This window comes from Tursiops truncatus, chromosome 15 (assembly GCF_011762595.2).
Source record: "Tursiops truncatus isolate mTurTru1 chromosome 15, mTurTru1.mat.Y, whole genome shotgun sequence".
Taxonomy (NCBI): domain Eukaryota; kingdom Metazoa; phylum Chordata; class Mammalia; order Artiodactyla; family Delphinidae; genus Tursiops; species Tursiops truncatus.
This window is the reverse complement of record NC_047048.1, coordinates 21773925-21801751: the sequence shown is the minus strand read 5'-3', so window position 1 is coordinate 21801751 and position 27827 is coordinate 21773925. Positions and strand designations below refer to the sequence as shown.

At 39.2% G+C, this 27827-nt stretch overlaps 1 protein-coding gene across 1 annotated transcript in view; it reads right to left on the bottom strand.

Moving 5' to 3' along the window:
• DNAH3 (dynein axonemal heavy chain 3) overlaps window positions 1-27827 on the bottom strand; it is a 198285-nt gene that overhangs the window by 151583 nt on the left and 18875 nt on the right. Inside the window, exons 10-15 of the mRNA XM_033839481.2 lie at window positions 24905-25030; window positions 23525-23720; window positions 21641-21820; window positions 17301-17437; window positions 14505-14610; window positions 14135-14313 (exon numbers count right to left, since the gene is read on the bottom strand). Coding sequence (XP_033695372.1) covers window positions 14135-14313; window positions 14505-14610; window positions 17301-17437; window positions 21641-21820; window positions 23525-23720; window positions 24905-25030 — 924 coding nt within the window. The remainder of the gene's footprint in view (window positions 1-14134; window positions 14314-14504; window positions 14611-17300; window positions 17438-21640; window positions 21821-23524; window positions 23721-24904; window positions 25031-27827) is intronic.

Here is a 27827-nt window from a genome sequence, read left to right as displayed (position 1 = left end):
CTAAATTCCACATATATGCGTTAACATATGATATTTGTTTTTCTCTTTCTGACTTACTTCACTCTGCATGACAGTCTCTAGGTCCATCCATGTCTCTACAAATGACCCAGTTCCGTTCCTTTTTATGGCTGAGTAATACTCCACTGTATATAGGTACCACATCTTCTTTATCCATTCGTCTGTCAATGGGCATTTAGGTTGCTTCCATGACCTGGTTATTGTAAAGAGTGCTGCAATGAACATTGGGGTGCGTGTGTCTTTTTGAATTATGGTTTTCTCTGGTTATATGCTCAGTAGTAGGATTGCTGGATCATATGATAATTCTATTTTTAGTTTTTTAAGGAACCTCCATACTGTTCTCCATGGTGGCTGTATCAATTTACATAACCATCAACAGTGCAAGAGGGTTCTCTTTTCTCCACACCCTCTCCAGCATCTGTTGTTTATAGATTTTCTGATGATGCCCATTCTAACCAGTGTGAGGTGATACTTCACTGTAGCTTTGATTTGCATTTCTCTAATAATTAGTGATGTTGAGCAGCTTTTCATATGCCTCTGGGCAATCTGTATGTCTTCTTGGAGAAATGTCTATTTAGATCTTCTGCCCATTTATTGATTGGGTTGTTTGTTTTTTTGATATTGAGCTGCATGAGCTGTTTATATATTTTGGAGATTAATCCTTTGTCTGTTGATTCGTTTTCAAATATTTTCGCCCATCCCGAGGGTTGTCTTTTTGTCTTGTTTATAGTTTCCTTTGCTGTGCAAAAGCTTTTAAGTTTCATTAGGTCCCATTTGTTTATTTTTGTTTTTATTTTCATTACTCTAGGAGGTGGGTCAAAAAAGATCTTGCTGTGATTTATGTCAAAGAGTGCTCTTTCTAAGTGTCCAGTCTTACATTTACATCTTTAAGCCATTTTGAGTTTATTTTTGTGCATGGTGTTCTAATTTCATTCTTTTACATGTAGCTGTCCAGTTTTCCCAGCACCACTTATTGAAAAGACTTTTTGCCATTGTATATCCTTGCCTCCTTTGTCATAGATTAGCTGACCATAGGTGCGTGGGTTTAACTCTGGGCTTTCTATCCTGTTCCATTGATCTATTATTTCTGTTTTTGTGCCAGTACCATACTGTCTTGATTACTGTAGCTTTGTGGTATAGTCTGAAGTCAGGGTGCCTGATTCCTCCAGCTCCATTTTTCTTTCTCAAGATTGCTTTGGCTATTCGGGGTCTTTTGTGGTTCCATGCAAATTGTGAATTTTTTTGTTCTAGTTCTGTGAAAAATGCCATTGGTACTTTGATAGGGATTGCATTGAGTCTGTAGATTGCTTTGGGTAGTACAGTCATTTTGACAATACTGAGTCTTCCAATCCAAGAACATGGTATATCTCTCTATCTGTTTGTGTCATCTTTGATTTCTTTCATCAGTGTCTTACTAGTTTTCTGAGTACAGTTCTTTTACCTCCTTAGGTAGGTTTATTCCTAGGTATTTTATTCTTTTTGTTGCAATGGTGAATGGTATTGTTTCCTTAACTTCTCTTTCTGATATTTCCTTGTTAGTGTATAGGAATGCAAGAGATTTCTGTGCATTAATTTTGTATTCTGCAACCTTACCAAATTCACTGATTAGCTCTAGAAGTTCTCTGGTGGCATTTTAGGAATATCTATGTATAGTATCATGTCATCTGTAAATAGTGGCAGTCTTACTTCTTCTTTTCCAATTTGTATTCCTTTCATTTCTTTTTCTTCTCTCATTGCCATGGCTAGGACTTCCAAAATTATGTTGAATAATAGTGGACATCCTTGTCTTGTTCCTGATCTTAGAGGAAATGCTTTCAGTCTTTCACCATTGAGAAACCCACCATTGCTGTGGGTTTGTCATATATGGCCTTTATTATGTTGAGGTAGGTTCCCTTTATGCCCACTTTCTGGAGAGTTTTTGATCATAAATGGGTGTTGAATTTTCTCAAAAGTTTTTCTGCATCTATTGAGATGATCATATGGTTTTTATTCTTCAATTTGTTAATATCGTGTATCACATTGATTGATTTGCATATATGGAAGAATCCTTGCATCCCTGGGATAAATCCCACTTGATCATGGTTTATGATCCTTTTAAGGTGCTGTTGGATTCTGTTTACTAGTTTTCTCTTGAGGATTTTTGCATCTATATTCATCAGTGATATTTGTCTGTAATTATATTTTTTTGTAGTATCTTTGTCTGGTTTTGGTATCAAGGTGATGGTGGCCTTGTAGAATGAGTTTGGGAGTGTTCCTTCCTCTGAAATTTTTTGGAAGAGTTTGAGAAGGATGGGTGTTAGCTCTCTCTAAATGTTTGGCAGAATTCACCTGTGAAGCCATCTGGTCCTGGACTTTTGTTTGTTGGAAGATTTTTTTTTTTTTTGTGGTACACGGGCCTCTCACTGTTGTGGCCTCTCCCGTTGCGGAGCACAGGCTCCGGACGCGCAGGCTCAGCGGCCATGGTTCACGGGCGCAGCTGCTCTGCGGCATGTCAGATCTTCCCAGACCGGGGCATGAACCCAAGTCCACTGCATCGGCAGGCAGACTCTCAACACTGTGCCACCAGGGAAGCCCTGTTTGTTGGAAGATTTTAATACAGTTTCAATTTCATTACTTGTGATTGGTCTGTTCATATTTTCTATTTCTTCCTGGTTCAGTCTTGGAAGATTATACATTTCTAAGAATTTGTCCGTTTCTTCCAGGTTGTCCATTTTATTGGCATAGATTTGCTTCTAGTAGTCTCAAGATGCTTTGTATTTCTGCGGTGTCCGCTGTAACTTCTCCTTTTTCATTTCTAATGTTATTGATTTGAGTCCTCTCCCTCTTTTTCTTGATGAGTCTGACTAAAGGTTTATCGATTTGTTTATCTTCTCAAACAACCAGCTTTTAGTTTTATTGATCTTTGCTATTGTTTTCTTTGTTTCTCTTTCATTTATTTCTGCTCTGATCTTTATGATTTCTTTCCTTCTACTAACTTTGGGTTTTGTTTGTTCTTGTTTCTCTAGTCACTTTAGGTGTAAGGTAAGATTGTTTGAGATGTTTCTTGTTTGTTGAGGTAGGATTGTATTGCTATAAACTTCCCTCTGAACTGCTTTTGCTGCATCCCATAAGTTGTGAGTCGTCATGTTTTGTCATTTGTTTCTAGGTATTTTTTGATTTCCCCTTTGATTTCTTCAGTGATTGCTTGGTTATTTAGTAACATATTGTTTAGCCTCCATGTGTTTGTGTTTTTTATGTTTTTTTGCCCTGTAATTCATTTCTAATCTCACAGAATTGTGATCGGAAAAGATGCTTGATATGATTTCAATTTTCTTAAATTTACTGAGGCTTGATTTGTGACCCAAGATGTGATCTATCCTGGAGAATGTTCTGTGTGCACTTGAGAAGAAAGTGTAGTCTGCTGTTTTCAGATGGAATGTCCTATAAATATCAATTAAATCTATCTGGTCTATTGTGTCATTTAAAGCTTATGTTTCCTTATTAATTTTCTGTCCAGATGATCTGTCCCTCGGTGTAAGTGAGGTGTTAAAATCCCCCACTATTAGTGTGTTACTGTCAGCTTCCTTTTATAGCTGTTAGCATTTGCCTTATGTATTGAGGTGCTCCTATGTTGGGTGCAAATATGATTCTTATATCTTCTTCTTGGATTGATCCCTTGATCATTAGTATCCTTCCTTGTCTCTTGTAGCATTATTTTAAAGTCTATTTTATCTGATATGAGTATTCCTACTCCAGATTTCTTTTGCTTTCCCTTTGCACGGAATATCTTTTTCCATCCCCTCACTTTCAGTCTGTATGAGTCCCTAGGTCTGAAGTGGGTCTCCTGTACACAGCATATATATGGGTCTTGTTTTTGTATACATTCAGCGAACCTCTGCCTTTTGGATGGATCATTTAATCCATTCACATTTAAGGTAATTATCAATATGTATGTTCCTATTACCATTTTCTGAATTGTTTTGGGTTTGTCTTTGTAGGTCATTCTCTTCTCTTGTGTTTCCCAGTTAGAGAAGTTCCTTTAGCCTTTGTTGTAGAGCTGGTTTGCTGGTGCTAAATTCTCTTAGCTTTTGCTTGTCTGTAAAGCTTTTGTTTTCTCCGTTAAATTTGACTGAGATCCTTACCGGGTAGAGTAATCTTGGTTGTATGTTCTTCCCTTTCATCACTTTAAATATATTGTGCCACTGCCTTCTGGCTTTAGAGATTCTGCTAAGAAATCAGATGTTAACCTTATGGGAGCTCTCTTGCATATTATTTGTCTTTTTTTCCTTGTTGCTTTTAATAATTTTTCTTTGTCTTTAATTTTTGTCAGTTTGATTACTATATGTCTCAGTGTGTGTCTCCTTGGGTTTATCCCTCCTGGGACTCTCTGTGCTTCCTGGACATGGGTGGCTATTTCCTTTCCCATGTTAGGGAACCTTTCGACTATAATCTCTTCAAATATTTTCTCGGGTCCTTTCTCTCTCTCTTCTCCTTCTGGGACCCCTATAATGTGAATGTGGGTGCATTTAATGTTGTCCCAGAGGTCTCTTAGGCTCTTTTCATTCTTTTTTCTTTATTTTGTTCCACAGCAGTGAACTGCACCATTCTGTCTTCCAGGTGACGTATCCATTCTTCTGCCTCAGTTATTCTGCTATTGATTCCTTCTAGTTTATTTTTCATTTCAGTTATTATATTGTTCATCTCTGTTTGTTTGTTCTTTAATTCTTCTAGGTGTTCATTCTTTAATTCTTCTAGGTCTTTGTTAAACAGGTCTTGCATCTACTTGATCTTTGCCTCTATTCTTTTTCCGAGGTCCTGGATCATCTTCACTATCATTATTCTGAATTCTTTTTCTGGAAGGTTGCCTATTTCTACTTCATTTAGTTGTTTTTCTGGGGTTTTATCTTGTTCCTTCATCTGGTAAAAAGTCCTCTGCCTTTTCATGTTGTCTATCTTTCTGTGAATGTGGTTTTCGTTCCACAGGCTGCAGGATTGTTGTTCTTCTTGCTTCTGCTGTCTGCCCTCTGGTGGATGAGGCTATCTAAGAGGCTTGTGCAAGCTTCCTGATGGGAGGGACTGGTGGTGGGCAGAGCTGGGTGTGGCTCTGGTGGGCAGAGCAGTAAAACTTTAATCCACTTGTCTGCTGATGGGTGGGGCTGAGTTTCCTCCCTCTTGGTTGTTTGGCCTGAGACAACCGGCACTGGAGTCTACAGGCTCTTGGTGGGGTTAATGGCTGACTCCAGGAGGGCTCACGCTAAGGAGTACTTCCCAGAACTTCTGCTGCCAGTGTCCTTGTCTCTGTGGTGAGCCACAGCCACCCCCCGCCTCTGCAGAAGACCCTCCAACACTAGCAGGTAGGTCTGGTTCAATCTCCTATGGGGTCACTGCACCTTCCCCCTGGGTATTGATGCGCACACTACTTTGTGTGTGTCCTCCAAGAGTGGAGTCTCTGTTTCCTCCAGTCCTGTCAAAGTCCTGCAATCAAATCCTGCTAGCCTTCAACATCTGATTCTTGGGAATTCCTCCTCCCATTGCTGGACCCTCAGGTTGGGTAGCCTGACGTTGGGCTCAGAACCTTCAATCCAGTGGGTGGACTTCTGTGGTATAATTGTTCTCTAGTTTGTGAGTCACCTATCCAGTGGTTATGGGATTTGATTTTATTGTGATTGCATACCTCCTGCCATCTCATGGCAGCTTCTGCTTTGTCTTTGGATGTGGGGTATCTTTTTTGGTGAGACCCAGTATCTTCCTGTTGATGATTGTTCAGCAGTGAGCTGTGATTCTGGTGCTCTCACAAGAGGGAGGGAGCGCACGTCCTTCTACTCCGCCATCTTGAACCCTGTTTTACATTGTTGTTGTTTCATTTACAGTTTTATTTTTTCTAATAGATTTTAAAATTTTTCTAATTTTATTTTCTTTTTTATTCTTTGTTATTGTTCTTCCTTGTTTTTTCTTTTTTCCTGTGCCACAGAGCTTGCAGGATCTTGGCTCCCAGTCCGAGGGTCGGGCCTGAGCTCCTGTGGTGGGAGTGCCAAGTCCAAACTGCTCGACTGATAGAGAACCTCAGACCCCAGGGAATATTCACCAGAGTGAGGTCTCCCAGAGGTCCTCATCTCAGCACCAAGACCCGGCTCCACCCAACTACCTGGAAACTCCAGTGCTGGAGGTCTCAGGCCAAACAACTAGTAAGACAGGAACACAGACCCACCCATCGAAAAAACATGAGATGACAAAAAAATATGTTAGAGATGAAGGAGCAAGGTAAAAACTCACAATCCCAGATAAATGAAAAGGAAATAAGCAACCTACCTGAAAAAGAATTCAGAGTAATGATAGTAAAGATAATCCAAAATTTTGGAAATAGAATGGAGGCACGGATCAAGAAAATACAAGAAATGTTTAACAAAGACCTAAAAGAACTAAAGAACAAACAAACAGTGATGAACAACACAATAACTGAAATTAAAAATACTCTAGAGGGAATCAATAGCAGAATAACTGAGGCAGAAGAATGGATAAGTGAGCTTCAAGGTAGAATGGTGGAAATAACTGCCAAGGAGCAGAATTAAGATAAAAGAATGAAAAGAATTGAGGACAGTCTCAGAGACCTCTGGGACAACATTTAACAATGCACCAACATTCAAATTAAAGGGGTCCCAGAAGCAGAAGAGAAAGAGAAACGGTCTGAAAAAATATTTGAAGAGATTATAGTCGAAAAGTTCCCTAACATGCGAAGGGAAATAGCCACCCAAGTCCAGGAAGCGCAGAGGGTCCCATATAGGATAAACCCAAGGAGAAACATAGCAAGACACATATTAATCAAACTAACAAAAAATAAATTCAAGGAAAAAATACTAAAAGCAGCAAGGAAAAAGCTAAATATAGCATACAAGGGAATCCCCATAAGGTTATCAGCTGATTTTTCAGCTGAAACTCTGCAGGTCAGAAGGGAGTGGCAGGATATATTTATATGAAAGGGAAAAACCTACAACAAAGATTACGCTAACCCACAAGGATCTCATTTAGATTTGACAGAGAAATCAGAAGTTTTACAGACAAGAAAAAGTTAAGAGAATTCAGCACCACCAAACCAGCTTTACAATAAATGCTAAAGGAACTTCTCTAGGCAGGAAACACAAGAAAAGAAAAAGATCCACAAAAACAAATGCAAAACAATTCAGAAAATGGTAATAGGAACATACATATTGATAATTATGTTGAATGTAAATGGATTAAATGCTCCAACCAAAAGACACAGACTGGCTGAATGTATACAAAAACAAGACCCATATATATGCTGTCCACAAGAGACCCCCTTCAGACCTAGGGACACATACAGACTGAAAGTGAGGGGATGAAAACAGATATTCCATGCAAATGGAAATCAAAAGAAAGCTGGAGTAGCAATAGTCATATCAGATAAAATGAAGACTGTTACAAGAGATAAGGAAGGACACTATATAATGATCAAGGGATCAATCCAAAAAGATATAACAATCATAAATACTTATGCACCTAACATAGGAGTACCTCAATACATAAGGCAAATGCTAACAGCCATAAAAGGGGAAATCGAAAGTAACACAAATATAGTGGGGGACTTTAAAACCCCACTTACACAAAGGGATAGATCATCCAGACAGAAAATAAATAAGGAAACAAGCTTTAAATGACACAATAGACCAGATAGATTTAATTGATATTTATAGGACATTCCACCCAAAAGTGGAAGAATGCACATTCTTCTCAAGTGTAAACGGAACATTCTCCAAGGTAGATCATATCTTGGGACACAAATCAAGCCTTGCTAAATTTAAGAAAATTGAAATTGTATCAAGCATCTTTTCTGACCACAATGCTATCAGATTTGAAATCAACTAAAGGAAAAAAACTGTAAAAAACACGAACACATGGAGGCTAAACAGTGTGCTGCTAAATAACCAAGAGGTCACTGAAGAAATCATAGAGAAAATAAATAATACATAGGAACAAATGACAATGAAAACACAATGACCCAAAACCTATGGGACGCAGCAAAAGCAGTTCTAAGAGGGAAGCTTATAGCAATTCAATCTCACCTCAAGAAACAAGAAACATCTCAAATAAACAATCTAAACTTACACCTAAAGCAACCAGACAAAAAAGAACAAAGAAAACCCAAAGTTAGTAGAAGGAAAGAAATCATAAAGATCAGAGCAGAAATAAATGAAAAGAAATGAAGAAAACAATAGCAAAGATCAATGAAACTAAAAGCTGGTTCTTTGAGAACATAAACAAAATTGATAAATCTTTCCCCAGACTTATCAATAAAAAAAGGGAGAGGACTCAAATCATTAAAATTAGAAATGAAAAAGGGGAAATTACAACTGACACTGCAGAAATACAAAGGATCATAAGAGACTAGTACAAGCAAATCTATGCCAATAAAATGGACAACCTGGAAGAAATGGACAAATGCTTGGAAAGATACAACATTCCAAGACTGAACCAGGAAGAAATAGAAAATATGAACAGACCAATCACAAGTAACGAAATAGAAACTGTGATTGAAAATCTTCCAACAAACAAAAGTCCAGGACCAGAAGGCTTCACAGGTGAATTCTATCAAACATTTAGAGAAGAGCTCACATCCATCTTTCTCAAACTCTTACAAAAAAATTGCAGAGGAAGGAACACGCCCAAACTTGTTTTACAAGGCCACCATCACCATGATAACAAAACCAGACAAAAATACCACAAAAATAGATAATTACAGACAAATATCACTGATGAATATACATGCAAAAGTCCTCAACAAAATACCAGCAAACCAAATGCAACAGCATATTAAAAGGATCATACACCATGATCAAGTGGGATTTGTCCCAGGAATGCAAGGATTCTTCAATATACGCAAATCAATCAATGTGATACACCATATTAACAAATTGAAGAATAAAAACCATATGATCATCTCAAAAGATGCAGAAAAAGCTTTTGACAAAATTCAACACCCATTTATGATTAAAAACTCTCCAGAAAGTGGGCACAGAGGGAACCTACCTCAACATAATGAAGGCCATATACGACAAACCCACAGCAAACGTCATTCTCAATGGTGAAAAACTGAAAGCATTTCCTCTAAGATCTGGCACAAGACAAGGATGTCCACTCTCACCACTATTATTCAACGTAGCTTTGGAAGTCTTAGCCATGGCATCCAGAGAACAAAAAGAAATAAAAGGAATACAGATTGGAAAAGAAGAAGTAAAACTGTCACTGTTTGCAGATGACATGATACTATACATAGAAAATCCTAAAGATGCCACCAGAAAACTACTAGAGCTAATCAATGAATTTGGTAAAGTTGCAGGATACAAAATTTATGGACAGAAATCTCTTGCATTCCTATACACTAACAACAAAAGATCAGAAAGAGAGATTAAGGAAACAATCCCATTTACCAATACATCAAAAAGAATATAAAAGAATAAAATACCTAGGAATAAACCTACTTAAGGAGGCAAAAGACCTGTACACCGAAAACTATAAAACACTGATGAAAGAAATCAAAGATGACACAAACAGATGGAGAGATATACCATGTTCTTGGATAGGAAGAATTAATATTGTGAAAATGAATATATTACCCAAAGCAATCTACAGACTCAATGCAATCCCTATCAAATTACCAATGGCATTTCTCACAGAATTAGTACAAAAAATCTTACAATTTGTATGGAAACACAAAAGACCCCGAATAGCCAAAGCAATTTTGAGAAAGAAAAACAGAGCTGGAGGAATCAGGTTCTCTGACTTTGGACTATACTACAAAGCTACAGTAATCAAGCCAGTATGGTACTGGTACAAAAACAGAAATACAGATCAATGGAACAGGATAGAAAGCCCAGAGATAAACCCATGCACATATGGTCAACTGATCTATGACAAAGGAGACAAGGATATACAATGAAGAAAAGAAAGTCTCTTCAATAAGTGGTGCCGGGAAAACTGGACAGCTACTTGTAAAAGAATGAAATTAGAACACTCACTAACACCATACACAAAAATAAATTCAAAATGGGTTAAAGACCTAAATGTAAGACCGGACACTATAAAACTCTTAGAGGAAAACATGAGAGGAACACTCTGACATAAATCACAGCAAGATCTTTTTTGACCCACCTCCTAAAGTAATAAAAATATAAACAAAAATAAACAAATGGGACCTAATGAAACTTAAAAGCTTTTGCTCAGCAAAGGAAGCCATAATCAAGATGAAAAGACAATCCTTAGAATGGGAGAAAATATCTGCAATCAAAGCAATGGTCAAAGGATTAATCTCCAAAATATACAAACAGTTCACTTAGCTCAATATCAAAAAAACAAACAACCCAATCAAAAAATGGGTGGAAGCCCTAAACAGACATTTCTCCAAAGAAGACATACAGATGGCCCAGAGGCACATGAAAAGCTGCTCAACATCACAAATTATTAGAGAAATGCAAATCAAAACTACAATGAGGTATCACCTCACACCAGTCAGAATGGCCATCATCAAAAAATCTACAAACAATAAATGCTGGAGATGGTGTGGAGAAAAAGGAACCCTCTTGCACTGTTGGTGGGAATGTAAATTGATACAGCCACTATGGAGAACAGTATGCAGGTTCCTTAAAACACTAAAAACAGAATTACCATATGACCCAGCAATCCCACTACTGGGCATATACCCAGAGAAAACCATAATTCAGAAAGACACATGTACCCCAATGTTCACTGCAGTACTATTTGCAATAGCCAGGTCATGGAAACAACCTAGATGTCCATTGACAGATGAATAGATAATGAAGATGTGGTACATATATACAATGGAATATCTCTCAGGCCTAAAAAGCAATGAAATTGGGTCATTTGTAGAGATATGAATGGACCTAGAGTCTGTCATACAGAGTGAAGTAAGTCACAAAGAGAAAGACAAATATCATGTATTAATGCATGTATGTGAAATCTAGAAAAATAGTACAGATGAACCTATTTCCACGGCAGGAATAGAGATGCAGATGTAGAGCATGGACATGTGGACACGGGGGGGCAGGGCAGGGTGGGATGAATTGGGAGATTAGGTTTGACATAAATACACTACCATGTGTAAAACAGATAGCTAGTGGGAACCTGCGGTATAGCATGGGGAGCTCAGCTCAGTGCTCTGTGATGACCTCGATGGGTGGGATGGGGGCGATGGAAGGCAGGTCCAAGAGGGAGGGGATATATGTGTACATACAGCCGATTCAATTTTTTGTACAGCAGAAACTAAGACAACATTGTAAAGCAATTATACTCCAATAAAAAAATATATAGGAGACACACAGAAAAGACACAGTAGAGAAGAACTGGATTTTCCGTACTCAGGAGGTAGACGGAATTGAGTTTTTCCTTTATACCCATTAACTACTAGACCCTCTAAAAAGTCCTGAATATGGGTTGACGACATTAACAATTGGACCAACATAACACCTTAGCAATATCTAGGAATAAACTAAGGACAAGAAATACTGTCTTCAGCCTGGAGGGGTGGGATAGGGAGGGTGGGAGGGAGGGAGACGCAAGAGGGAAGACATATGGGAACATATGTTTATGTATGACTGATTCACTTTGTTATAAAGCAGAAACTAACACACCATTGTAAAGCAATTATACCCCAATAAAGATGTTAAAAAAAAAAAAGAAATACTGTCTTCTACACGTACTTATAATATCATTTAAAATATAAAGGTCCAGGTGTCCTGTAAGCACAGGACCACTCTCTTTCTGGTGTAGGGGATGCCATAAGGGAGACCAATACATTTTGCATCAATCTACAGCCTCTCTCTACCTTGTTGTCACTGTTTGGACAAGATTTCCTACCCTGAAGGAAACAAACAGCTAGACCAGAGGGATAATTTCTTATATCTCTAACTCAGGGCCTTGTGTTTCTGGTCAATATTTCAGGTCATTGTTCTAGCAACTTTAGACCTTGTACCTGTAGTGGAAATGGATGGCATGCCCACTTTCTTACCAATGCACTCCAAGGTGCCCCCTGCCTATATGACCAGAGCACCCCTTTCTAGGGCACACCTAATCACTGGAAACAGGAAGGTACTCCACTCAGCAATTACAGGACAATGAAGTAGCAAGGGTTCAGAAGACTCAAACTCACCTAATCAGACAAGTTAGTTTTTCTCTCTCCATTCAGTAGGGTGTCTTATATATGTTTTACCTACCTCATGGGGTGGCTGAGAAGACCAAATGAGTCAGAATCACTATTTTTAAGGTAGAAAGAAACTTCAGAACTCAATTACTAACCTGGAGTTTCTGGGTCCTTAGAAATCCCCAGGTTTGTAATGGGACCCTAACTTTCATTTATATTAAAAAGGCCAAAGGAAATTGTACATTTATTTTGATGAGAGAGAAAGCACTGACCAACCAAGGCACTATGTTGCTTTGATTTGACAGGAACAAATGTTTAAGAAAAAAAAATTGCTTGATGCTCAAACTTTCCAAAGGAAAGTGTCCTAGTAGTCTGAAGGCTGAAAACATTTTACTGCCCTAGTCCCAAATGTTTATTCTATAGGCAAAGGAACTGAAGATCCAAGAGGTGAAGCCAGGGGACACAAGCTAGCAAACAGAAGGTCTTGGATTCAAAACCAAGCCTTCTGGCTCCCAAACCAGGAACCCCACCATTTCGTTACCCAGTGAGAGTTGAGTGCAGTGGTGGAAAGCATTAATTTGGAGTCAAAATGAACTAGGTTAAGCCCTGGATATGCCACTCGCTGACCTTTTGGAGTCTCAGTTTCTTCATCAACATAATGGAGAGAATAATGAACAACTTCTTACGGTTGGTGTAAAGACCTGATTAGATCCTGAATGTTCAGAACACTTACACAGTGCTTGGACTACAACATGTGCTGGAAAAATGGTAGCTATTATCATAATTAATTTCCTAATGAGTTTCTGATATGCAGTTTGTAAACCTTAAAAGAGCTATAAAATGCTAAACATATTTATCTACATGTATATGAATAATATACTATATAACAATTTAATAGTGGTTATTAGTACTAAATCATTTTAGTCTATAGTTTAAAGCTCTCTGAGGAAGAGAGCTAAAATAACACGGGCTAACCATTTTGTAACATTCAAATAGAAACAGAGTAGCAGATAGTTGCTGTCCCAGCCTCTTAGCATCATTCCCTTTTCTGTTAACCACAGCCTAAGCCTTCTTGGGGTACCCCATCCTTCTCTTTCTTGGTTCTCATGGTTTAGAGATGAGAACACTACCCAAATCTAAACCATCCGCTTGGCTATGGTGTTTGCCTTGCTGTTGCCCAAACAACCCAAGTCAGGCCAGTGCCAAACCAGCCAGTGCCACAGTGTTGGAAAAAAGGGAAACCATTTTTTCCCGTGGATGGAAACCTGGGAGGATGTACGTCTGGAGCTGCTGGGGCCCACAAACTGGAGAGAATCTCTCAGAGAACAGAGCTGACACAGAGGACAGTCAAGTAGAGGGAGGAAGACTGCATTCTAATTGTAGTGTTGAGGGCCTGAAGCTAGGAACTCCTAAACTTTCCAACATGTGAGCCCCAAATTCCTTGTTTTACATTAGCCTTGTTTTACATTAGTCTGGCCTCCTATCCCTTACAACCAAAAACGTCTTTAATAAATACTCATCAGTAAAATGAAGGCACAATATAGAGTTTCACATTGAATGACAGAATCCCCAGACCCAGACAGTAGAAGTCTGTATAGAAGAGATTCTAAGGGCTGCCTGTAATCACGCTGTGTCTTCACTGCTAGATGGCCAGTGAGAGAGCCTGTGACCTCAGACAGTCAAGTAATTTCTCTCTGAAGTTGCCTGCAAGAAAGCAAAGGCTGAAGGATCAGAGATGAACTGCCTCAGGATGCTTTCCACCTTCCTACTCCAAGACCCAGGTAGTTCTCTCCTAACTGTTCACCTTCTAGCCTGAACCTGGTTCCCTGCAACCGTCACTTTGTGCAGAAACAACGTGAAATGGAAGTTCAATCTGGTCATTGCTGGAAGGTGCAAGTTCTGTCCACTTTTCCATTCTCCCATTCATGCCAATTATCATTGCTATTTCTCTGCATGAAACAATAATACCTGGTGTTGGTGTCCCGGTTTACATCCACTTGGAATTGAATCAGATGGTCTTTAAGATTTTGGGCTCGCTCACAGAGATCATAATTTAGGGTCATGGTGTCAAGGCAGAACATGGCCAAAGGCACGGTAATGTGCATGGATGCAATTTCATTTCTCCGCTTTTTTATGCTATTGATCTTCTGTAGAAGAGAGTAGATTCAGTAGATTAATTTGCCTCTAGCCTCTATGCATTTGCCCCCAAGCCTCACCCTCCAGCCAATATAGTACAATGTTGAGCATAGTATATATACTAATGAAACACACTGACTACTCAAGGGATTGCCTGTAGCACATGTAACCAAGATACGAAATGTCAAGTGGCATCTCCTACCATCACAAAATCCTCAATTTCATGATTTTCTTTCAGGAACGCAGTGATGTTTTGCTCCGCAGTGTTATCCAATAAGTCATCATACTTCTTGTATTCATTTAAGTATCTTCCATATTGAAGAGCAAAAAATCAAACATACAAACACAGGTCACCAAATCAGATTAGTCAGAGTGGCAAATGAAGAGATAATATCATAAAAACCAGCCCAAATCACGAAAGAGGAATATAACGTGGCAAAGTAGAGTGAACTGGGAATTCAGAACTTTAGCTTCAAATTCCAATTTTGCCACTTCCTAGCTGCATGAACTTAGACAAGATATTTCTCTTTTTCAAAGATCAGTGTCCTTAATTTTAAGTGGAAATGATAACAGCTCACTGGATTGTTGTAAAGCTGTAATATTATATATTTAAAGCAATTAATACTACGTCTAACGTACAGTGAATGTGCAATAAACATTACTTCCCATCCCTCCTTCTGGTTCTAAAGTTCTACATCTAAATTTTAAGATGAAAATTTGTAACTAATGAACCTAAAGTCTATTGAATAGAATTAAGTTTCCCTCCGTCTGTTGTCAGATAAGGCAGAAATGGCTGGACAGATTTCCCCCAAATTGGAGGATGTTTGGGGGATGCTCTGACTTAAAATAAGTTTGAATTAAAATAAAGATGACATGGAGTAAACAGAATTAACTTTGTGGGGCCCAGGAGTATACTTCCAAGAGCTGGCTAACACTTCAGAGACTCTGAAACTGAGATACAAGGAGAAGCTCATGGAACTGTCAGTACAGAAAAACAAACTATATGTATAAGAATCAACAACAGGGTAAACAGGGGTTTCAAATAGATGACACCAGATTAAATTCACGAAGGCAGAGCTTTCAAATCTGAGGCCGTGGTTTTCAGAATAGATTAGCAGCAGTTCTCAGCTGGGGGTGATTTTGCCCCCAGGGGACATCTGGCCATGTCTGAAGACATTTTGGGTTGTCAGAACTGGGGAGCATCCTACTAACAGGTAGAAGCCGGGGATGCTGCTAAACATCCTACCATACACAGGACAGCCCCTCATAATGCAGAATTTTCTGGTCTAGTCTTCTTGCTTCCCTTCCTCTTTTGTTCTCTTCTTTTGTGATTTGATGACTATCTTTAGGGTTGTGTTTGGATTGCTTTTCCTTTTTTGTATCTATTGTACATTTTTGGTTTGCAGTGACCATGAGGTTTTGACATAGCAGTCTCTATATATATATATACACACACACATATATACATACAAGATTGTTTTAAGTTGCTGGTCTCTTAATTTCAAATGTATTTCCAATATTTTGCACTTGTAGTCTCCTCTTCTCACGATTGCTGGTTTTGACATCATATTTGTGACATCATATTTGTGTGTGGATGATTTCCTACCTTTATTGTATGTTTGCCTCTACCAGTGAGCTTTCCCTTTCGTAATTTTATTGTTTCTGGTTGTGGGCTTTTCTTTTCCACCTAGAGAAGTTCCTTTAGTATTTGTTGTAAAGCTGGTTTGGTGGTGCTGAATTCTCTCAGCTTTTGCTTGTCTGTAAAGCTTTTGATTTCTCCGTCGAGTCTCAACGAGAGCCTTGCTGGGTAGAGTATTCTTGGTTGTAGGTTTTTCCTTTTCAACACTTTAAATATATCATGCCACTCACTTCTGGCCTGCAAAGTTTCTGCTGAAAAATCAGCTGATAACTGTATGGGGTTCCCTTGTATGTTATTTGTTGCTTTTAATATTTTCTCTTTGTTTTAAATTTTTGTCAATTTGATTAATATGTGTTTCTCCTTGGGTTCGTCCTGTATGGGACTCTCTGCACTTCCTGGAATTGAGTGAGTGTTTCCTTTCCCATGTTAGGGAAGTTTTCAGCTATTATCTCTTCAAATATTTTCCCAGGCCCTTTTTCTCTCTCTTCTCCTTCTGGGACTCCTACAATGCAAATATGGGTGTATTTAATGTTGTCCCAGAGGTCTCTGAGACTGTCCTCATTTCTTTTCATTCTTTTTTCTTTATTCTGTTCCGCAGCAGTGATTTCCACCAATTGATCTGTCTTCCAGCTCACTTATTCATTCTTCTGCCTCATTTATTCTGCCATTGATTCCTTCTACTGTATTTTTCATTTCAGTTATTCTATTGTTCATCTCTGTTTGTTTGTTCTTTAAATCTTCTAGCTCCTTGTTAAAGATTTCTTGTATCTTCTCAGTCTGTACCTCCATTCTGTTTCTGAGACCTTGGATCATCTTCACTATCATTACTCTGAATTCTTTTCCAGGTAGATTGCTTATTTCTACTTCACTTAGTTGTTCTTCTGGGGTTTTATCTTCTTCCTTTGTCTGGAATATAGTCCTCTGCCATCTCATTTTGTCTAACTTTCTGTGTTTGTGGTCTCTGTTCTGCAGGCTGCAGGACTGTAGTTCCTCTTGTTTCTGGTGTCTGCGCCCTGGTGAGTCAGGTTGGTCCAGGGGCTTGTGCAGGCTTCCTGGTGGGAGGAACTGGTGCCTGCCCACTGGTTAAAATCCATGAATTTCTAAATGCCAGAACCTGTCTGGTGCCATGGCTTTCATATAATAGAGGTGAACCTGTTATCTGAATTGTGGCTCTCCTATCTATTTGCTGATAAGTTATGGTTTCCATATCTGCAAATAGGGCTAAATAGTAACACTGATGTAAGTAAACATTGGCTACTCTTATTCTTTCAGGTATGTGGGAACAGGGATTGTTTATTTGATGACAGTTAGGAACTCTAAACCAATGCCAATGGCTAAGTTACAACTAAACCAACTTACTTGTAGGGGCCAACTTGATTTTTCTGAAATACCTCGAAAGTTTGATCCACAAAGTCAGAAACCAGTTTTTCATCAGCATTAACAGTTCCAAGAATCAGATTATATCCTTTCAACTCTGGGAACAGGATAGATTCCACCTAAAGAGGAGAAACCACTTTTATTTATTTTTTTTAAAGATTTATTTTTTGATGTGGACCATTTTCAAAGTCTTTATTGAATTTGTTACAATATTGCTTCCGTTTATGTTTTTTGGCTTTTTGGCCATGAGGCATGTGGGAATCTTAGCTCCCTGACCAGGGATCAAACTCACACCCCCTGCACTGGAAGGCAAAGTCTTAACCACTGGACTGCCAGGGAAGTCCTGAAACGACGTTTAAATGTCACAAGACATCCACAAGACACAAGAAAGAAGATGACACCAAAATGTAAAGTCTCCTGCAATGCACTCATTTCCAGAGACATCAGCTGCATTTCAACTCTATCTCTTCTCGGATGGTGCTGGAATCACCCCACTGTTCCCTTTACCTCTATTCTCTCTCCTCTTCCTCTTGTTGGATTACTCATCTTTCAAATTCTTGCTCCTTTCAACTCTCATGTCCTTAGAGAGTCCCCCCTGGGCCCCCAGTGGATGTTAGGTTTCCCTGCTTAAAGTTCACATTCTAAATTTATCCCACTTGGCACTCAACATAATTGCAATTAAATGAATGTGTAATGAGCTATTCTAGGTTTGTCCTGGGATATAAATACCATGAGGGTCTGGATTGTATCTGACTTCTTCACTATTGTGAAGGGCCTAACCAGAGCTTGGCACATAGTAAGTGCACATAAACATCGTGTGAGTGAATAAATACTACAGTGGTACCCCTCCCCACCACCAAACACTTGCCTCTCTAATGAAAAGCTACTAGAGGCATGGGTTCCAACTCAAACTCTGCCACTAGCTGACTATGTGACCTTAGGTAAGCTACTTTCTCTGGACTTTAGTTTTCTCATCTGAAGAAAGGGAGAAATGTACTAGATTCTTCTCTCAGTTCAGGAGAAAAAGCTATGTCGTTATGATCTGAGGCACAAAAAGTATTTTTCCTGAGAATTCAACACTCCAACTTCTTAATGGCACATGTGTATCTCTGAGAATGTTCTCAGTTGCATGACTCATGCAAGCTGCAAGTCCTTGTTGGGGACCCATTGCCTTCCACTTCTCTCCCTACTAAGAAAGATTTTAGTGATCCGTCTAAGAAAAGACTCTTCAGAGGGCTTTACTGAGTTATGAGTTATATGCCGCTGATGAAAACGCACTGATTTAGAAAGGGGGAAAAGCAAGTGCAACTGATCTTTGTCTTCCCTCTTTGGACAATCCAAAGGTTTCTAAACCAGTGGAGAAGCAACTTCTTTGCTGTAGCCACACTGTAGGCAGTGTTTGAAAGCAGGATATGAGTGAAATGGCTTAGGGCAGCACAACTGGAGCATTCAGGCCTTGCAACAGATCATAGGTGGGCAGGATAAGGGATTATCTCTTGGGAAAAGTCTTCAATCGAAAGAACATTTTAAATGTGGCTGGTTCTCACTATGGAGAACAGTATGGAGGTTCCTTAAAAACTAAAAATATAGTTACCATATGATCCAGCGATCTCACTCCTGGGCATATACCCAGAGAAAAGTCTAATTCAAAAAGATACATGCACCCCAATGTTCATAGTAGCACTATTTATAATAGCCAAGACATGGAAGCAACCTAAATGTCCACTGACAGATGAATGTGGCCTACACACACAGACACACACAGGCACACACAGACACACACACACACACACACACACACAATGGAATATTGCTCAGCCATAAAAAAGAATGAAATAATGCCAGCTGCAGGAACATGAATGGATCTAGAGAATATTATTCTAAGTAAAGTAAATCAGAAAGAGAGAGACAAATACCATACGATATCACTTATATGTGGAACCTAAAATATAACACAAGTGAACTTATTTACGAAATATAAACAGACTCACAGATGTAGAAAACAAACTTATGGTTACCAAAGGGCAATGGAGAAGGAGGGATAAATTTGGAATTTGGGATTAACAGATACACACTACAATATACAAAAGAGATAAACAACAAGGACCCACTGTATAGCACAGGGAACTATATTCAATATCTTGTAATACGCTATAATGGAAAAGAATCTGAAAAAGAATACATACACATATATGTATAACTGAATCATTTTGCTGTACACCTGAAACACTGTAAATCAACTATACTTCAATTAAAAATTTTTTTAAATACACCTTTAAAAAAATGTGGCTGCTTCTCCTATGCCCCACAGAGCAGTCTGTAAAACCGAGCCAAGAACAATAGTGCTCTTTCCAGGTAATTATTGTTACTATCTGCTTATCTCCATGGCTCTCTGACCCCAGACTTCTTGGTTTTGTCATTACCTTCAGTGCTTTCTCCTGTATACTTCTCCAACTTTGGCATTTCCCTGGCACTTTGAGTTAGAAAATTCTCCCATCAGGAGAGAGACTGACCAAAACAACTCCATTCCATAGGGGGAATATATAATTACATATATATAATTTTACACACGTATATATATTTATGTATATTTAATGTGTTTTATATATCTATATAATGATTATGAAAGTAATGCATCCCCTGCTAATGCTGTTTTAAATTCTGCTTATTGCACTTTCAATTTTATAAAATCCTTATCTCATCCAGCTTCCTTTTATTTATGTCTCTCATTCACCTCTTTTCATTTCAGTCAGTATTACAGATCCATGTTTTTCTCAGTTTTTTGCTAAGGCAAATATTTTCTAATATTTACTTTGGTTTCCTTTAGTAACTTTCTCACAAATATGCTTTCCTTTTGCAACTTGAGTACTACTTTCAAACATCTCATGCTGACGTTTTTTCCAACTTTTAAAATTCATCTTTAACCATAAATAAGACAGGACTGATAGGGGATGGAGTACTGTCTATCTGTTGCTGTTCTTCTTAGATATTCAACCTGAGGGACTGTTCTTTTAAAATGTCACTACCCAGATCAGAGGTAATACAGTGTGAGGGGTTCAGGGGGGCAGACTGTGCTATGGGCATCTCGAGATGGAGAATTCAGATCCGGGGCTGCTTTTTCTCATAGTCTAGTAGAATCATCAGCATTTACTTGGGCCTAGCTTTCAAACCTGGCACAAACTATGACCTATGACTATGTCTTCTTGGCATTACAACCCACTAAATCTACTACCAGCCCCTGCCAGGCTGTTAGCAGCAGCAGCCACATAAGCCCTGGGCTCTCCCAGCCCAGCTGCTTGCAAACCTTGCTGATCAACAGCAGTGAAGGGGAACTTGAGTGGTATGTACTTTAACTGTCTCCAAGCCCCACACTTATCCTTCCAAATTACAGGGTCTTCTCTTTCACTTCCTTCCTAGGGATACTGCTTGTAGGAGAGCTGCCCACGTTTCTTCCCCCTCTGAACATCCAGTTTTCCTGTTAGCCTGACTTGGTTTGGTTCAAAACCCCCAATTTAGAGTTCTCTGGTGAAATCAACTGGAACATGTGGCTTCACATGCTTCCCTACAAAGTCTGACTCTAATCATGAGCTCTTAGAACCCTCTAAGCACAGGACTGCAAAGAGAAGAGTGCTTAAGAGCATCCAAGCATCATACATAATGCATGGGGAGGGAGGGAGGGGGAGGGATGGGGAGGGGAGAAACACCCCGCAAGTCCCTTCCCTATGTGGGGCTGGACACCGGCCCTCTTGCCACACCAACCACCCAGAGGGGGCAGAAGATGGAATGCCAAAGAGTCACACTCATGTGGGTGATCCTGCCCAGTTCTAAAAGTCTGCTAATAACTGTCTATAATCTGATAAGTGATGCCACCCTGGAAAGGAAACTTGGAAAAGGGCTTGGGCCAGGAAGGGAAGCTTTAATCTCTCCCCTAGAAGCCTACAGTGAGTTAAACAAACAAACACATGGAAATTCAAGAACTAAATTAGACACAGTCTTATGAAAATTCTTGGCAAAGTACACGGCAGTTGATCCATCATGAATTATTAACCCAGGATGGATATGGCTTGGGACACATCTGCCCTTTTGAGGTTGGCATCATGTGGGGAGCTCTACTTTCTCACAAAGTAACTCTTAGTGTCCTTGTTAATGGGATGTGTGGACATTTCTTGAAGGCCCAAATCCTCTTTCTGGGAGTCAAGTGGGTGTACTCAGGATGTATCTCCCAAAGTATCAATAAAACCCTACCTTGTACAAGCAGCCATTTTAACTATATTTTATTCAATATGTGAATAAAAATACAAATGAATAATTGAATACTATACCTTGGGAATCCCCCTAGAGTTCTTAATAATTTCCAAGAAAGAGTTGTGTATTAATTCCCAGCAGTCATCAAAAGATGGATTAAAGGCAATAATGGGCTCATTGACTTCAAGCTTGATCATGATCAGCTGAGGTATAAAGAACTCCATCTCCCGGTAGGGCTCCTCAAAATCATTCCCATCCTTCAGGAGACATAAGATATGGAAATTATTACAAAATGGAACCTTCTAGAATCAAGGGAGTGAATCTTACCCATTTATAGTACTACATGGGCACCAGAAAAGGAAATGAAAGGTACCATGCACTGTTCATATTTAAAATAAGGGCAAAGTATGGCTTAGCCCACCTGAGTTCACCCTCTCCCCCTTCTTCGAAGCTTTGATTCAGTATGTTTACTTTGCTTGGAAATTCCTTTGTCAGTATTTCCAAATCCTCCCCATCCTTTAAAATTCAGCTCAAAATCCCCTCCCCTGGGAAGCCTCCCTGTTCCCCAGCAAGAAATAATCTTCCACTTCTGAACTTCCATATTTCCACTTCCTTATGGTATTTTATCTTTCTCTCGTGAGATTTACATGCACATCTTCTCTACACTAAACTTAAGGGCAGGATCTGTCTCTGATCCATCTACGTCCTCCAAAATATCAAAAATATCATTTAGTACATTGTAGGTGCTCAATAAAAATTTGTTGACTGAATCCACAAGTATAAATACTTTATCTGTATACCTCACATGAAGTTGCTAATTAGCATATAGTATATTTTAGACACTAAAATTGTCAACCTTCCTGCAGTAGAAATATTGGTGTGGAGATATTTCTAATTCCCAACACAGGTTAGTAACACAAAATACCTTTCATAAACTACAGTGCCTAATGAAATTGGCATGGGGCAGCTGTAAAGTACTTGTCCAAGTAATTGATTCTAGAGATATCTAGATCGGTTTAAGGATTATTGATAAGCATTAGTTGAATGCCTACTATGTACCAAATACCCATAAATTTCTTTCTTTAAGATATATGAAGACATTAGTTTTCCCTTTGTGTGGAATTTTAGAGTGAGACTTGTTCCCACATCTGAGTTTCTTCTGCTTAGCCAGTAGGTGATTACAATGACATGTATAGATTAGTCCACTGTAGAGTGCTAACAGTGCAGTCTAAATTCAACAGCATTGGTTCTACATTCTTTTGAGCAAAAGGGCAATTGTTCATTTTTACTCTATTTGTAAAAATGCTTAGAACTTAACCTTTTCTAACAGGCAATTTTAAATTTTATAGCTCTTTTTAAGATAAAATGGCACATAATATAAAATCCAAAAGAATATTCCTTGATCTCCCAGGTTATCTAAATTTAAGGGATGCTTTGAAAACCAGGACTTAGTGTTTTAGTTTTTATCTAGACTTCACTGAAGTAGTTTCATGAGAGAAGTTATTAGGTCAATAAAGCCTTTTGTTTTTAGAGGTACCCTTTCAAAGACTGAAGAACAAAAGCCAATATCTGCAATGAACACACCCAACAGTCCCTAAATATCAAGCCGAAAATTGATAACAAACCGTTTTCAACCCCTTCTTTTAATAGAGAGGATGAAAAAGTGACCACTCCCTCTACTGTAGGAGGTATGCGTTCCATTTTATTCAACCTTTCTTTAAATTTTCTTAATTTCTCTAGTTCTATAGATTTTTACCAATATAGTAGGAGGTAATTATCTCAGGAAAGGTTGCTGTGTGTTTAAATAAATCATTTTTATAAGCTAATAATCACCTGATATGTGTTCAAATCAAGATCTTACTTTTTGGCTTGGCTAACAGCTGAGGACCTTACATGACTGAATCCTGAGTCTATCTCAGTTGATTCCACTCCAAAGGGTCTACTGCTGGTCCCCTACATACCTTGTGTACCAAGAAAAAGGAAACGAGGTCCTTCAGAGACTTAATGACCAACTCCCTGAGCTGGAGTGACATGAAGGATGCAACAGAAGCAAAATATTCCTCAATGCGACGAGAGGAGCCATAGTCACTCTTGGGAGCAAAAAGGATCCACTGCTCCTTCTGGGAGACAAAAAGCTGGGCACAGGTGGGGATCCATCTGTAAAGAAAGCAGGGCGTCTAACTAAGAATCTCTTCCAAGCTCCAAGAAGTCCTCTCAGCCACTCCCCACTCCCCACAACAAGGCAGATGGCTCCTTTCCCATTAAGCAGCTTTGCAAATTGGTACTTTCATATCCCTGGCCACTTCACCTGCCAACATCCCTTTCTGGGGAAGACAGTAATAAGATTTGGATTGAGAGGCTATTCTCCCATTAGCAGTACCCAAGTGAACAGTCCTGCTGAAAGACGAAAGTGTCTATAGTTTCTTCATTATATTCAGAGATTGGGGTAAAGGGGTATAAGGAACTGGAATGTTCTCTCCAACTTCTCTCCCTGGCGGATGTCTGTTTTCTGATTGAGACTTTATAGGGGGAAAGAGAAAGAGAAGAAAAGGAAGGAAACTTGGGAGGAGAAACTCCAGTGTGGCAGTGGCTGCTCAGAAGTTGAGAGCAGAAATTAGAAAACCGAAAGAAGAAATGGATGCCTCATTGTTCCTTTCATCCTACTTCCCCCAATTTCTAATTCCCAGTGGGAACCACGGGCATTTGCACCCTATCACTTCTCTTTTCTGACTGCTAGAAAAGTACTATTCTAACAGTCAGAGAAGTACTGGTAATAGTCATAGTTGTAGATGTAATCATTATATTTAATAGCTACTACATGCCAGCTATTGTATAAACATTTTCTCTGATAATAAAAACCCGTTGGTAGGTATTATCACCATCATCTCACATAAGGGAATTTCTCTGGCTCTGGACACAGTCCTGCATGCATTTGCAAAGGAAAAAAGAATTAAGTGACTAAAAACTCCCATCCTTGGAACCTTGCAGGTATTTATCTGGGCCACCTGAACACAAGTCATTTAAATGCACTGTCCTATCACCCAGCAAGGCCTACAGGATTTCAGAGGGAGGGAACGGAAGTGGTACTCTCAACGAGGAATGGTAATGAGAGAGTTTCAAAAAGGCAGAGGAAGACCAGGAGTGAGGGTCAAAGATCAGTGTACATGAGGAGGCACAGAGGCTGTCGGGGATGGGAACATGGGAGGAAGAGAACAGAGGAAGATGTCAGTGAGAAGTCAGCAAAATCTGTGCACCCCCCAGGTTGGATACGTTGTCACTTCACAGAGTTTTTGATCTTTATGATACTGTGATACAGCCCCATTCTGCGGCCAGATACTGACTTGTTGAGAAGAATTTGGCGTGCTTCCATGCAGTGTTTCTGGATGACATCCTGATATTCGTGAGGCAGCAGAGGTAATTTTCCCGCCAGTAATTCTGCTGTTCGAACAAACCTGAGGTCTTTAAATCTGCAGAAAGAGAGGGAAAAACTTCCTAAGCTAAGTAGATGCTGTATAACAAACTTTGTACGATGGGTTCAAAGGAAATATATTTTCATTTTTCAGTGAGAGGAGATATAAACATATTAAAACGAATTATATCTGAAAAATCTGGGAGTCTGAGGAGGGAGTGGATAGTTCACAAGAACTCTTGCAAGGAGTAGATAAACTCAGCAGGTATTACTGAGCCTTCCTATGTGTCCTGCTCCGGGTAATCCATCTGGGGAGTGGGATTTTGACACTGACCTGGAATTTGGCTGGCTGGGAACTGGGATATCAAATGGACAAATCAAAGCTCTTTCCAACAGTGAAGACACAGAGGACAGGGCAAGCAAAGCACCACCTTCATGATCAAGTGGGTTCCACTCAATCCTCAATGTGGCCCCTGGGTGAGCTACTCAAAACAACTTGGAGGTCCACTTTGGTCTGAGCCCAGAAAACCCTATAGACCTGCCCCCGACAGCTGACAGGCTCACCGAGACACCCACAGCATCCCTGGCACAGCACCTTACATAGTACGGGTACTCAATAAATATTTGTTAAATGAAGACATGAATCTCTTCCTGCCCTCTCTGATGATAATCTTACCTTCTATTTCTCTCAGATTAATGGAGGTTCTGCCCTTTACCACACTCCGCAAGGCCTTTTTTAGCTTACAGGGCCACCATTTCTCTTCCTGACACCTATTCATTCATTTATTAATCAGTCTTTTAAATCATCAGTGCCTACAACTTCCCAAACTAGATCTTTGCTCACTTTCTTAGCTTGCCTCAGTTCTCGCTTCTCATTTTCATCATCCACTGTAATGACCCATTAGGCACTTTCCCTCATCCTTCTAAAATCCCGCAGTCTACATTTCTATTCCTTTTTGGTGGAGGTGGTGAACTTAGTCTTCATCTTGTCTGGCCAGTCACAAAGCACTGCTAGGGGAGAGCAGAATTTGAGGACCTCACTCTCCACACACTTTGATATCCAACTCCAGCATGGCCCTGGTCACAACCCGATAACTATGTTACTCATCTTTAGTTCAATCCTAAAAAACTTCCCACACTGGCCAGAAAAATCTACTCTTTCTTCAGATCACGACCCTCATTCTGGCCCCTAAACCCCTCACCCTTCACTGATCACTAGGTGACCTCTTTAAATGTTTAAAGCTAAATGCTGCAGGTCATATAAGAATATTTTTCTGTAGCATTTCCTTAACAAATCTTTCTCCTTGATGATTTTTTGGTTCAGCTGACAAAAACCTACATGATTTTGGTTCACTTTTGTGCCTTTGTTGCCTATATAATCTTCTTCAGGGAACCATGAAAAGCAAGTGATAAGAATCCTTCTTATAGTAGAAGCTATATGTTCAATAATTTGTCATCTTCACTATATGATCAAATTAGATTCACATGTACATCCTCTTGGTACTGAACTTCTGGCAATTTTACCAGTCCTGTGACTGACTTTCTTGTTAATTTCTAGGTTAATTTATTTTTTGAGGCCTTAAACATGCTTGTAGTTAAAGCAGTATCTTCATTTATTGAACAACTACTGTATGCCAAGCACTGTTCTAAGCACTTCACCCAACAATCCCATGAGGGGAGTATTGTTATAATTCTCATTTTGCATATAAAGAAACAGGGGTCCAGAAAGATTAACTTCCCCAAATCACACAGTTCATCAGAAACAGAGCAAGAACCAGAACCTAGGCTGTCTGGTTTCAGAGCCCACTCTATAAATTATTACTCTTCTATAAATTATTATTATATACTTCTGCCTCATCAAAAAATTACTTTTTTCCCCCAATGTCCTTACTAGCACCTCCAATGCCTTAGAAAACTGAATTCAGTTCAAAGAGGGAATGTGTTTATTTCTTATCATTGGTGGGCTCTGTCCTAGGTTGACCCCACCTGCAATTCCTTTTTAAAAATAGGTAAAACTAAGAATGTGAAAAAACAAGTAAGTTATCCAAGTAACAAGGCTCTCCAAAGACTAAACACATTCACAGCTATAGATCCTCCCCAAACAAAATATCTGAGGTACTGATTAAGTTCACCCAATCAAAATTACATAAACATACCGGCCTCTAATTTTTCTAATAAAAAACCCAGATGGTGGCAGCTCATCATTTCATTAGCCTGCCTTTGGTGAACTCTGGTGGCCTCATTCTCCCACCAGGATTCACACCCCTTCTTGAGGGGTTCATAAAAAAAATCAGTCTTTCTTCCCAGTGCAATTGATGAATGGATAAACAAAATGTGGTATAGCCATAAAATGGAATATTATTCAGCCACAGAAAGGAATGAAGTACTGATACATGCTTCAATATGGATGAATCTTGAAAACACGATGCTAAGCGAAAGCAGCCAGACATGAAAGGCCACGTATTGTATGATTCCACTTATATGAAATATCCGAAGTAGGCCAATCCATGGAGACAGAAAGCAGATTAATATTGCCAGGGGCTGAGTGGAAGGGAGAAGAGAGGGTGACTGCTAATGGGTACAGGGTTTCTTTCAGGGATAATGAAAATATTCCCAATAGTTTCAGGAAAGTTGCCCAAATCTGTGAGTATACTCAAAATTACTGTATTGTACACTTCAAAAGGGTGAATTTTAAAGTATGTGAATAACAATTTAGAAAAATGAAAGAGAAAAAAAGTGGCTCCTGCCTCCTCTGGACTTCTACCACTACCTGTGGCAAATTTAGTCACTGATGAATATAACTGAGACTACTGTTTGCCAACCCTGTGCTGGCCCTGAGTTACATAAAGGAATAA